The sequence below is a fragment of the Larus michahellis genome, chromosome 6 (genome assembly GCF_964199755.1).
Source record: "Larus michahellis chromosome 6, bLarMic1.1, whole genome shotgun sequence".
Classification (NCBI taxonomy): Eukaryota; Metazoa; Chordata; class Aves; order Charadriiformes; family Laridae; genus Larus; species Larus michahellis.
In genome coordinates this window covers 57,340,120-57,354,055 of record NC_133901.1, presented here as the reverse complement: position 1 = coordinate 57,354,055, position 13,936 = coordinate 57,340,120, and the positions used below count along the sequence as shown (strand labels likewise).

Sequence of the window (13,936 nt, the reverse complement as noted above, 5' to 3'; positions counted from 1 at the left end):
TAGAGCTGCGGACATGCCCCAGCTCAGACGTTTGTAAAAATATTTTTGCAGGAGAGGCAATTCCAGCTCTCCACCTCCCTGACCTCTCCCGTTACAGCCACAGGCAACAGCGGCTCAGCCTGGGGGACTCCTGGGGACACTCAGCAGGGCTTGGGACCTATGCTGGTACCCTGGCACCCACTGTCCACAGCCCCAAGAGACCCCTGGGCTCCCAGCCACCTCTGCCCAGGCCCTGCCCGCCTGCAGGCGGTCCCCAGCCTTGCTCCGCCGGGTGACAGCAGTCGCCAGCAGCAGCGTGAAACCTGGGATGGGAAATCGCTGCCTCAGCCCAAGCATCCTGCCCTGCCAGGCTGGGGGTTCTGCACTGAAATGACCCAGGAAAGAAAAGAAATGTGGCCGAGATGAGACACTGACTCAGCCCGTAACTCGCTGAAACGCCAGCCCTTCCAGCCCTCCCCATTGCAGAGCAGCAGCGACAAACAGAAACCAGCAGCATCGGCGTCAAACAGCGACTTCCCGCGGCTACCTGGGCTGAGGACAAACCGCTGTGCCTCTTGCAGAAAGAGCAACTTCCAAATCAGTCCCAGGCACCCCCCCAACCGCAGCAAATCAGAAACCCAGATGAAACCCTGCTCAGACGATGCCCTTGACGTGGGAGGGAAGATACCCGTCTCTCTAAGCAGGTGCCTCTGCTGCCCTGCCTTGAAATCGAGCCCCGGGAGAGCCAAAAGGGCCAGCTCTGTGCAGGAGGATTTAGCGACACAACCAGCACTACATTTAGTAAGCAATTATTGGGAAGAGCAGGCTTCACTGATTCCTACTGGCAAGTATCTTTAAAACTACTCCCATCACAGCCACCCTGCACAAGGGAAAAGGCTGATTTCAGCTAAGGCAATAGCTGTCTTGGCTCGCCATCAGGTAAGTCCCTGATGAACAACTTTATCAACTCAAACACAGCACAAGCCCGCAAAGAAGGCCTGGGAGCAGCTGCTGGGTTTAATATTTGCTGTTTGCATTTCCACAGCATCTGCAAAGCATCTCGGGAGCAGACCAGGCCCTGCCATGCAAGGTCCTCTACAACACCCAACAGGGATATCCTGTCTGAGACACAGCGCTTGGAGCCTGAACAGGACACGTGACAGAAAAATGTACAGGAGGGACAAAAACCCCACCAATACAGTCAGCAGGTCTCTGCAGCTCAAAGAGTTAAGGAAGTTAACAACAAATGAGTTAATCTAAAAAAGGATTTTTTTTTTAAAGGAATGGCATTTATTTTGCTCAAGCGGGAAGGCAACCTGGAAGAAGCAAGAAGGTGTTAATCTGCAATGCAAACAGGTGTGTGAAACCCAGAGGAGGTGGGCGGGTGAGCTGATACTGCGGCATGGGGTGGCCTGGAAGAATCTTGAAAATGAAGACCAGCCAGAACAACAGCCAGAAATGACCCATGCAGCAGCATCTGGGAAGACAAATGGAAAACAGTCTATCTGCCTTGGTCAAAGATTAGGATTTTGCATTTATCCCCAGGCAAAATGCCATCAGATGAAGCTTTGGGCAGGCCATCTCAGGAGTTTAACTGCACCACCAACCAACCCTTCTGTGTTGACAGCTTTAGCCATAGCTAAACTGCAGCCACACGATGTGTCTGGCTCCAGCTCACCAGAAGGGAGCCGGGCGCCGCCAGCGAACGCAGCAGCTCCCCACGTTCCACCAAGCAAAACCCCAGGCAAGGAAGACTAGGTCAGGCCATTTCAGAGAGTGCCCTGAGGCGAGGATTCCACTGACACTCGTGGGATTGCCAGCTCCACGACACTCAAATCGCAGCCTGTGGAAGGAAAATTAAAACCTTCCCTGCACAGGTTTTAAGCCCTTAGTAGTCATCAGCTCAGCTTGCTTGACCTGGCACGATGCTGGCCACCAGTTCTACCCACTTACACCATATCAGTATTTGCGTTATTTTGAAAACTCATACAAATTAGTTCTCCTCTGGCCTTCTTGCTCTTTCTGAATATTTCAAGATTCATTTAAAAAAAAAAAAAGGCTACGCTGCAGCCAAGTCTCTTAGGACTCTTGCTGTTTATCCCAAGTCCAGCACCCTCCTTCAGCAATGAACTCAAAAGTCATCCTCCTGCCTCTTTCCAAACACTCGCAGTTCAAAAAATTCAGATACAGAATTTGTTTTTAATATTTGGCCCTTCTATCTGACCAATACATATAATACTTAGATTTGTCTCTGATACATTTAAAAACTCTCACTTTTTGTGTTTCATACCATCTCTGTTGATTTCTGTCAATTTCTTTTTTCCTGTTTGTCACATTCTTGTATGTCTAATAGCAGCTTTCCCTAAATGAGGCTTATTAAGCATTTAACTAAACCCACCCATTTCACAGCTGTGGGTTTTGGTCATCTAGTAAATGCTTTTTAAACAGATTTTCTGTTTAAATGCTACCTTTCAATCCGAGTCACCATGCCCATCAACTTTGGAGGCAAAAGACATACACCGCAGCTGGTACTGGCTCCGTTAGCCTGCAGGAATGTGACTGCTATTTCTAATGAAGCCACCAAATTCCAATCCAGTGACAAATTCGTGTTTACCCATGACATAGATGCAAAACCGGCATTCAGAAATACATTTCCAATAACAATATTCACAATCACAATTTTCAGAGACTCAAAATTTGTTCTCTCGTAGGTGGAGCGAGCTCCACAATCTGCCTCTCTAAATTAAAACCTCTAACTAAACTGTTTTCTCTATCCCCTTTGGCGTATTTGTGACAAATCCCCGGCTCTCTGGATTGGTTTGACGGTCAGCAACAGCCTCCCAGGAGCGCCTGCTTTTGAGCTTTGCTAGTTCGCCTGCTGATGCATGGGAGATTCAACACCGACTCGTAACCCAGCCCCTGGCAGCGAAGTGTCAAGATGGAGCACGCTCCCACCTCTGCCCTTCCTGTGGAGGCCATGATTTAATATTGCAATCGCACGGCTCATCCCGCTCACCTCAGAAATACCACTGCCACCGACTTTCTTCCAATTAACAAAAACTTCTAATTCTTATTACCCAACCTCCTGGCAGGAGTAACACACGCAAATAGAGGTTTCCTCCCTGCCCCATTCTGGAAGCAAAGTTGGCCCATGAAGACCAGATCCAACAGGATGCATGCCCATCATGCACAGGCTGGGGGGCTCCCCCAAAGGGCTGCATCGCCCCCCAACTCCTCCCCATCGGGGCTCACCTGCCAGCATCCCCCGTGGCGTGGGGCAGCCTCGCAGGGTGCCCAGGCTGCTAACGCGATCTGAAGAGGGACATGCTGCCCACCAGCGCCGAGGACAAGCCTTTGCACGGGCTCCGTAAGCAGGAATCTCGGATGGGAGCTGCAGCCACCCGGGAGGTGAGGTGAGCCCGGCCCCAGGCTCACAGCTCAGCAGAGTCAAGCAGTGACTCAGGACAAAACAAACCAGCTGCAAATATTCGAAGTATGTGGACGCCAGGAGGGGAGGAGCCACTGCCTGCCATGAGAAGAGAGGGGATGAAACTAGGGCAGGGAATAATTAATCTGAGTGAAAGGCTAAACTCGCTGCCAGGAGCAGGATCTGGCCGGGGTGAAAACTCTCACTCTGGACATTGGTAATAAGCCCGTAACAGAAGATATCCACTGCTCTGAAAGCAACGTACTGGATATATTCAGTGTCTCATGGCTCCTTAGGAGGAAGCAGGGGGTGCAGCAGACAGATGCCATGGCAAAAGCAGACTTCAGTCCACAGAACTGAATTCAGCCACTGGCCTTAGCAGAGTCCTGAGACCAAGGAGCAGGAGATAAATCCAGACAAACCACAAAATTGAGCTGAACAGGAACAGACTGGGGACACTTCTCCAGGGCCACTGGAATGGCTTGACTTCTCAAAGATGTCTCATCTAGAGCCTGCTTGGTGGGGATGTCTCTAGGCCAGGTAAGATGACAACCATCATCCCAACACAACCCCACCAACGTTCAGCTTGAACACGGAATGGTCCCAAGCCGTGACGCAAAAAAAAAGTGAAGTAATATGATGGTATGCAAAGAGTTAACATTCCAAAGCTGAGGCAGACCATCAACAAAAGTGATTGTGAGCAAAAGCATTGATGGAAAAAAGAATGAAAGTTGGAAGTTCTTTAAAAGGATGTTTTAAACAGATAATCCAAAAAACATGGTTATGCAATCAAGAGAACAATATTGATGAAAAATCTGTCCTGGGTCTGTGCTTCAATAAAGGCAGCAAATATAAATAAATGAATGAATATAGAAAAACAAATAATAGACAATAGACACACAAGGAACTCTGAAGTACAGAAAAATGAGAAAAGAGAGATATTAAGAAAAATTCATGGATGGTAGAACTAAGAATTCAGTTTTCATTTTTTAACAGAGGAAATAAAATGCTATTTTATAATAGACTTTTATTTCCATCCAGGAAAAAAGAAACCCTTGCAATGACACAATCCCACGAGCAGAGATAGTAAAATTTTTGGTAAGTTTGGCTAAAAGGCAGAATTATACAATAAATAGTCTGTTTCTTTCCATCTGAAAAGTAAAACTAAGACCTCGCTAACTGGTACCTCAAAAACACATTGCCAGTGGAAAATATACAGAAAAAAGGGCATTCCTAATCAGGTTCTCCAGGGACAGTATTTAGAGTTGATACTATATAGTATTTTTAAAGTAAATGGAAAATCACCGCTGTCAAGAACGGAACATCAATTCAACAGGTTCGCAAACAAAGATGAGGTGTACGAGTCACTGAGTGACCCGAGGTATCCTGAATAAGATGGAATTATTCAAACCAAGCAGGTTTAATGCAGATGAACGCATTAATGGGGACAAGAAATGCAACCACACGCAGGACTCTGTTCTGGGGACTAATGATTCTGCTTGGTCGGCCAAAACTCAGCAGGAGTTCTCCGAGTGCTGCAGAAGCAGACTGGGGTCCTTGGACAAGGGCACAGGAGCGCAGCAAGGTAAACCGCTGTGCAAGTAAGTGCTGACACCCACCTAGAATGCCTCACGCAGGTCTTAAATCCACTATTTTAAGGGAGCCAGAACTGAAAAATGAGTGAGCATCTGAAAGGATAAAGACTGAAAGGTCTTCCTGTGAGTCTTTGCCATGAGTATTTTAAGACTCTTTTCACTACAAATAACTGAAGACTGAAAAATTACTTAATTACAGTACCTGCCTCAGAAGAAAATCCATCAACTAAAAAGCTCTAATTTAGAAGAAAAAGGTTGGGGTTCAGAGATGAAATGCAATACATTAGCATGCAAAACCTTTAAGAGTGATGGTGACTAAGCAGCAAAGCAATGGCAGGCGAGTTCTCCTTCTGTTGATGTGGCAGGCAGACACATCTGAGTCTCACCCCAGAAGGGATGCTCTAACCAAGTAGCCATCACCGGGCTGCACCGCAGAGAAATCTGTAAGAAGTGTAAAAACCCTGCTTATGGAAAAGATCCGGCCATGCCATCTCTACTGTGGCTTTCAAGTCCTAAATTCTGTTACTCTGTGGACAGGAAGAGGAACCTGGGAAGAGAAGTAGACAGCATTAGAAAAGTCGCCTGGAGCGCACACAGAGGGAAAAACAGAGCCGACTTTTTCCTACCAGCTGGGCAGGAGGACGTCTGCTGCCATGCATGACGGTAGGGCTTTTGGGGAGGCTCATGTGTGCTGGTGAGGTCCTACATTGAGGCAGCTACAGCAGCAAAGCACATATGCCAAGGAGGGCTGCTGCTGGTGCAGGGCTGTGCCCCAGCAGGGCAGGTGGAGGAGCATAACAGAGAACTGCAGCCAGAAACAGGCCGCAGGACGGACAATGTTTCAAAATACCTGGAGCCCTCCTCCCTCCTTTCCCGCTGTGGGACACCGGCCCTGATGGTGAGGGCACCCTGCCCCGCACCTCCCACAGCCACTCCTGCGCCCCTGAGCCTGCCACAGTGGGGAAAACATCCAACGCCCCCTCCCAGCGCAAGCGTGGGTGTACGCGGCGTCTCATTTAACATCAGAGGAGCAAAGACTCTCCCCTGCCATGGCAGTCTGTCCCCCCCTCCCTTTGCAAAAGCTGGTCAGGCCAGCACTGCTCCAGCCTCCTAAGGCTTTATGGCCCCATTGCCCTCCCCAGCCTGCTCCAGGCTCCTCCGCTGCCCTTTGGACATCCTGGCACTGCAAAGCCTCTCCCTTCCCTCGCCCTGGGGACACAGCTGAGCAAAGTCCCACCCTGCCAGGGCGGCAGACAGTGCAGAAATGCAGCCGGCGGAGCCTGCTTAATCAAATACCTCCAGAGGACAGATTTCATGCTGTTTAAGCCAACAGGCAGCCACAGCCTCCAGCTCTGCCGCCTCTTCGGCCGCTGCACTGTGGTGCTGTTTTCCTCTGCGTTTCAATCCCCCTTCATGGAGAAATCACACACATGCCTGAGACACGCTGGCAGAAAGGGTGCAGAAGCGACCAGCTTTTCATGCACATGGCTGCCCGATGGGGAGGCCAGTCCACCAAGAAGTGCTCTTTTACTTCCTCCGCCCAGATCCTACCACCTTGCTGCCCCCTCCCCAACACACACTAATATCCTTGCAACATTGGGCTAAGCCTGACAAAGCTGCCTGCAGCCAACTCTGTTCCAGACACAGTGTCAATGGGACGATTCTGCCCATGCCAACACAGCCTGAGCCCTCCAGCTTTGCCATCTCTCCAGCTCCAGGCTGCTGGCTGATGGGACTGGAGACCCAGGGATGGCTTAGGGACCCAGGACACCAGGGCACACAACTGCTGTAGCACAGGCAAGGGACGACTTCGGTACTGAGGGGCTGGCGATGCAGGAGGTACCATTCCCATCTGCGGCAGCCCCCCAGGGCGTAGATGCCCTGGTGTCCTGCCCATGTGTAATCACACAAGTACTTGCCCTGTGCGTCTGTCCCAGTGCTACAGCAACTTCCCCTGTTTTCTGCTTTGTGCTGCCTAGAAACAGCTGCCACACTCGCCCTCCGCAGGGTTAGGATTTGGTTCCTACACACAGAATCTGTTCGCAATGGGTTATAAAAGTAAAACAGGCAGTGGGAATAACCCCAGCGCCTCACCCTTTCCCCCCTGCGGGTCCTTGGAGCCCTGAGAGAGCAGACAAAGCAGGGCCACAGGTTTTAGGGTGTACCCAAAGTACTCAGGGCACAGATGGAAAAGTGACTGAAAGGACAAGAGTGAGCCGTGGCTCTGTGCTGCCTGGGCTTCCCTCCCACCTGGGCCCCTGCAAAAGGCGGGCAAGAACCCTTGCAGGACCTGTAGGTGACTCTACAGAGGGGTAACAATAATGACACTCATTTCAACAAGCTCCAGGGTTTCCCACAAGAGCCCAGCTATGCTGGCCACCCCTGCCTGTGCCAGAGTCCCAGTGCTGCCCCAGTGCCAAGGCAGGGTGAAGGCACACCGAAAGCAACTGCCCATCATTTCCCTGCGTACCTCGCTTCTTCCTGGTCTGCACAAACTCCGAGTGCCGCAGGGCGCTGGGAGCCGTCCGTCTGTAGAAGCTGTTTCGCTGCAGCACGGAGCCCACCCTGTTTGCTTCCTCAGCCTCCTGCTCCCAGACCTGGCTCCAGTCTGGCCGGCCTGTGCGTACCCTCGAGCGCGCCATTCCGCCGCTGCTCCTGGCTGCCATCTCGGGCTCTGGGGCTGCTCCTTCCAGCTCCCCATGGCTGTCGTAGTCCATGTCCTGTGTCTTGGACTGTGTGTAGCAGGTGCCTGAACTACTGTCTCCTGAGGACCTGGCAGCAAATGCAGGCGCTTCACAATCTCTGTCCAGACTGCTGTGGTCCATGATATGGCTTTTGGGCTGCCTGCGCTGCTCAATGTCTTCTTGGTCTACTTGGTCCCTAACACCTATATATCGCCTTTCCTTCTGTCTATATGCCCCAGAGTCTCCATCCTCTCTATACCACTTTTCCCTTTCCTTATATACTTGATTGCCTACATCCTCTCTAGACCGCCTTCTCCCCCCTCTATACTCCCCAGAGTCCCTCTCCTGCCTATACCACCTTTCCTTTTTCCCATAACGTCTTTCGCCCTCACTGTAGTCCCTATGAGCTCTGTCCCCCTGACACCACTTTCCCCCCTCCCTATAGTCTTGAGGGCCTCTATCCTCTCCATACTGCCTTCCCCCCTCCCTGTACTGCCCAGGTACTCTGTCCTCTCTGTACCGCCCTTCTCTTATCTCAGAACTGCAGTCTCTGTATTGAACGCCCTCCCTCTCGCACACTTTATAGTTTCTACCCTCTGTATCCCAGCTTTTGCCTTCCCAAGCACTGTCTGCTGTCCTGCAGTCCATGTACTGGATATCTTCCTTCCAAAAGCCTCCACAGTCTCCATTCACACTCTGTCCGTCCACGGAGATGCCCTCCCCTCTCCTGTAATTGTCCCAGCCGCTCTCTGCCCTCCGGCAGCCCGGGTACTGCCTGCTTGCCCTGGGTCTGTCACCGCAGCGAGCCTCACCACGCAGCACGGCCACCCCAGCCATGTCCTCTCTCCGCGCGTCACAGCAGTCCTCATATTCCCAGCCGAGGAGCCACGGCTCCTGCCTCGGATCCTCCACACCGTGTTTCGCCCCCGGATAAGTGCACATAGTCCTGTTGGAGTGCGGCGCGGGTGCTGACTCCCTTTGCTACCTGCTCCCCAAGCCCAAGGCCGGGCTGACGCTGCTTCTCCGCTCTGCTCCAGCGCTCCCGTCCCAAGTGAAACGCAGGTGTCGCTTCCTGAAACCAGCCAGCGAGGATACGAAGAGGTGCGGGCCCAATCGCTGCCAGCCCCGGCCTCCTCCACCTGCTGCCCAAAGTAATCAGTAACCAGCCCCGAGGAGGGAGGCCGGGGCTGGGCAGGCTCTCACCGCCCAAACCGGCTCCGCGGCTTTGCCAAAGCCTCTCCGCAGGCGTCTCAGAGGCAGGGAAAAGGAGGGCACTGGAGCATGTGGAGGCCCTGCCCCAAGACCAGCGTCCTCAGGGAAGGGAAACAGACTGTGTGTGAGACCGTGGGAAGCCACAGACCAGAGATGGGATACCACATCTCCTTCCCCTGCCCTCACGTTCCCGCCGGCACCGGGGCTAAACGACGTGGTCTAGCGGAGGATGGGCTCTGCTCCACACCTTACTGGGGGAAACTGAGGCCTTCAGGCTGCCCATGGCTCAAACCTGATGCTGAGCCCATCCTTTTCCCAGCCCTCACCCACAGGTCCTGGGAAGAGCAAGGAGATGAGCAGCTCCCTGCATGACGGAGCATCCCCGAGCAGTGCCTATGCAGCGCCACGCAGCCACAGCTGCCCAGTTCCCTGTTCCAGGTTGAACAGCTGGTACCCCCCCCCCACTGATAGAAACAGGCTTGAAGGGACTATCTGGGTTACGGACCCCAGTGCCAACACACAATGGAAGTTTCCAGGAGGCTATAGAAACACGCATTCCAGTAATGCCTCTTATTGCAGGGTGCAACATATTCCCAGTTTTCCATGCCAAAGGCAGGAACTCCTATAAGAAACCAAGACATGACCACAACATGCCCTAGGCAGAAAACGGGAAAGTTCATGGATGTCATCTATGTCTCGGGTTCTTGCAACACTTGCTAGGTATGCACAGCCAATGCTCCCAGCTGGTAGAAGACAAAAATAAAACCAATGGAGCCTCCTACTCCAACTGCAGGAGGGCAAGCACTAATCCTGCCCAAGCCTGGTGATTAGCGAAACCCTCAGTATACACACAAGACGCATCAAAGAAGCAATCTGCAGATTTTAAACACATATTTTAGAAAACCATATACTTTCTGCTCTGCCTTTGGCTCCCCAAAGGACACACCAAAGGTCTGGGTTCCCCCCCAAGACTACGCCAGTCCTACTCTGCTTGCTGGTCAATGCTTAGTGAAAGCTTTTCTCCCTCCTGTGTGCCTCCGTGTTCCCCTAATGGCGGCAAGGCAGAGGCCACGCCTGAGGCAGGGTGCAAACACATTTTGCTGAGCCGACGCAACACCACATTACTGATCTGGCCTGCTGCACTGAAGCTGGGCTAGCAAGCCTGAGACATGCTCTCTGGCCACACTCAGATGTGAAAGGAGGGATGCAACAGAGCTTGGGCAGGGCACATCTTTATCATAGGACCAGAGAGGCTACTCTTAAATTCTCAGGTTTCTTGAAGTAGTAAAAAATGTCCTAAGACTACCAAGGGGATAACTTGACAGGCAAGATGTCGCAGGATAGCGTGTTAGGTCCTGCCTAAAACTTCCAGTAATCAACAGGACACAGGTTCTGCAGGACTCGTCCCCTGTCTGGAAGCACTGGGACAGTAGGAGACGTTTCCCAGCAAGATCTATCCCATAAGAAAATTTCCCTTGATCCAGCCTAGATATTCCTCTTCCCCCCTTCAAGTTATTTAATCTAGCTGCAAATCCCCTAAGCCTCCTTCCAAGCATCCCTCTTGCACGCCACTGATGTGGAGGATGCTTGTCACCCAGTTTCCCTGGTGCACCCATATCAGCCTTCATTCCCGTGCGCTCTGCCATCAGACACGATCCTGCAGCAAAGTGCCTGGGCTCCCCAGTGCTGATTAAGCAGTGGGAGGACGGAGGCAGTGAAGTCAGAGTGAGTAATTCCCAGGCAGGAGTTGGCATTTCACTCCACCTCCCGCGTGCAGTGCCCACATTTCCTGCACATCGTGGGTTTTGGTAGCAGAACTGCAGTGTCAGAGCTCCCGGGAGAAGCTGTGGGAGATGTACGTGGTCCCGTCTTTCCACTCTGTCTGCTGTAATATCAAGTGTAACGCAATTCACAGCACTGATCTTTATATGTCATCTTTGAGTTTTGGAGCCCTAATGTGCTGATTTTGCTGAGGGCAAATTTCTCCTCCCCGAGGAATTTTTCTGGGCTGCAAGGACAAAAGTCATCTTTTTGGCTACTGACATGCTGCAATTTAAAGCTTTTTGTTGCTATTACCGACAGTACAGCATCATTTTCCTGTCTTGAAATTCTGGACTCCATGGACAACAGGAGCACAGGGGCATTATTTTTTGCCCACTAGCCCTCCCCACTCCCAGGCCAGGTTCAGTGCCCTCCTGTGCAGCCTCTCTGATTTGAGTGACAAGTCCCCAGAGATCTGTATCACCACCAGACCAAAAACTGCAGGAAACCCAGCGCCCTGACAGGCTGAGGGCAATCATGCCACAGACATCAACTCAAATCTCAACTGCAGGACCACTAGCAAAGCCACTCTGAAGCTGCTGCTCACTCCCCTACAGCTAAGAGGGGATGAGGCAGGGAGGTTGAACCTGCAGCATCTGTGGTTTTGCTTGACAGCCAGGACGCACTGGGAATGGATCAGATGAGGGCTCTGGACGTACGATAGGGCTGGAAAAGGACATGGGAGAGTTGGAAGGAAAAGGAGGTGGTGAAGGCCAGGGCAGAGGGATGTCCCAAGAATGACACTGTGGTTCTATGAGGCAAAATCATGATGATTTGCACTGCAACAACGCTTACAAAATGACCAAAATAATGAATTCAAGAAGGAAATAAAAGCAAGGGCAAACTGTCCCCCTGAAGCACCCCTATCCCATGCCACTGCAGACTCACCTCTCAGCTCCTGTAGCTCCACACTGAGGCTCTCGATGTTGGAGTCACAGAAATCAAGGTTTTCCAGGGTCTCTGTTCTCACCAGCTCATCCTGCTGCTCCTCCAGCATCAGGCTTAGCTCAGCACGGGTCTTGCCATAAGCCTCCAGGTCTCGCTCCACCTCTCCGATCCTCATCAGCAGAATGGAGCGGGGGGAAGCTGATCCTGCCCGTGTCAAGTCCTCACGTCCCTCCTCCACCCGCTGCTCCTGGGGACTGGGCTGAAGCTGTGCAGGGCCCACATTTTTCCGCTGGTTGCTTGATGGAGGCCGGGGTGCAGGTCGGGAGGGCTTGACCGAGAAGGACAGAGACCTGCCTTTGGGCACCTGGCCGCCCCGCGTGTGCACAGGGGTTGTCACAAGGCTGCTGGGCCGAGGAGGGGGTGGCCTCAGGGCTTTTCTCCTCTCTGGCTGCCTGGCGTGGGGGGCACACTCAGGAGACCCACGGACAATGTCCCTCTCAGAGCTGTAGTCCAAGATAGAGAAGTGGCGGGAGACCTTGTCCTGCTCAGCGCCAGTACTTGACAGACTCTTCTCAAACTGTACCAGCTGCTCTGTCAGTTTGGAGTCCAGGTCCGTGCAGCTGTCCCCCTGCGCTGTGAGAGGGCAGCATTCTCCCCAGCTCCCAGCCCATGTGTCCTGGGCACCTCCCAGGCTGGAGGGACAAGGTTTGGACTTCTCCTGCTGACCCTCCACCCAATTGTCCAGGTCCTGGGCACTGCTTTGGCTCTCCTGGGGCTCAGATGCTGCCCAGCTGTTAGGAGAAGAAATCACCTGGCTCTTGCAAGGATCTGATGGGGAGTGGGGAGCCTGTGGGGGTACAGTGGGGCTGTCTCCATCGTGCTCAGGTAGGGTGTGAGTTTCTGAGTTTCCTGGGGAGGCTGAAATGGTTCCCCCAGACTCCAACTCACCTGCTTGGCCAGGCCTGTTGCCCCGATGGGGAGGCAGCTGAGCAGCGGGGAGAAGGCCATTGACTGTCTTTGTGTGGTCAAAGGGGAAGGAGTCTGCTGTGCCTTTGGGACGTGGCCCTTGGTGTTCTGTGCCAGGAAAGGCCTGATGCTGTTTCAAATCTGTGCTGAGATGACCCTCTGTTTTCCCCGCCGCGTGAGACAAAACAGTGTCAGCCTCAGGGTGTGCAGCCAAGTCATCCTCCTTTTCCCTGCCATCTTCTCCTGGCAAAGGAAGAGCTTCAGAGAAGGTGCTTTCCGGGTCTTGATGGACAGTGACTCCACAGCTGCCTCCAGCTTGGGGATCCTCAGCACCCACTTTTTCCCTGCAAGGCTCAGAGGCTTCCAGCCTCACAAATCTGTGTGGAAAGATGCCACGTTTCCCCCTCAGCTCCCCCTCCAGCCAGCCATCCTCCAGAATGCCTATGATCCGAATCTTGTCACCCACATCAAAATCCAGTTCCTTCGACTCCAGGGCTTGGAACTGATAGAGGGCTACACCATAGGTGCTCCCTGGCTCCTCCTCCTGCTTGGGGGACATCTCCACTGTCCCATTGGTGTCACAAGTCCCTGCGGGCTCTGGATCCACTGAGGTTCCTGGTGCTCGCAGAGGAGTAAGCAGTTCCACAAAACCCTCTGGGAAGATGCCCCTGCGGCCTCTGAGCTCACCTTCGAACCAGCCAGGCTCTGGGACACCAACAATGTTGATGACATCCCCTTCCCTGAAGTCCAGTTCCTCCTCCAGCTGAGCAGACAGGTCCATCAGGGCCCGGGCTTGGCCCAGTGAGTAGGCAGGCACCTCCAGGAGAGCACTCTGGGACAGCTGACGGCTCCGAACTGAAAGGCACAGCTCCCGTACACATGATGAGGGGAAAAAGCCCTTGGAACCCCAGCTGCTTCGGCCCTGGAGCCAGCTGGAGGCCAGGGACCCTCCCAAGATCACCAGGTCTCCTGCAGGGAATGAGACACACCAGTTCAAAGCTGCCCTCACGATTGCTTCCCACTTCTTATTCCTGCCTCCCTGTGTCCTTCCTGACTGTGGGCAAGGTCAGACACTCTACACAGAGCACAGTGTGTGCTGGCAATGCACAAGAGCACAGAATGGAGGTAAGGCATGAAGCATGGGCAGCCTCTTCTATGCACATGTCTAAGATACACAGTTTTGGCTGTTAAGCCATGAAGGTGCACCAAAGCTTTGATTTCTCTCCCAAATGCAAGTCTACGGTTTGAGGATTGGAGAGGCATTAAAAGGCCGCTGTAAGTTTACTATGATCACATGACTCCAATATTCAGAGTTTCAAGAGTAATGATAGATCATGAGAAACTGGTATCAGAGTGGCAGAAGC

At 52.7% G+C, this 13,936-nt stretch overlaps 1 protein-coding gene across 9 annotated transcripts in view; it reads right to left on the bottom strand.

Moving 5' to 3' along the window:
• DNMBP (dynamin binding protein) overlaps window positions 1–13,936 on the bottom strand; it is a 36,358-nt gene that overhangs the window by 10,325 nt on the left and 12,097 nt on the right. For 6 of the 9 annotated variants that reach the window (XM_074591067.1, XM_074591066.1, XM_074591065.1 and 3 more), the window contains one exon: window positions 11,607–13,541. In XM_074591067.1, the coding sequence (XP_074447168.1) occupies window positions 11,607–13,541 (1,935 nt within the window). Of the gene's footprint in view, window positions 1–7,471; window positions 7,866–11,606; window positions 13,542–13,936 lie in introns of those variants that run through there. The other 3 variants (XM_074591075.1, XM_074591077.1, XM_074591072.1) reach the window with 3 other exon arrangements.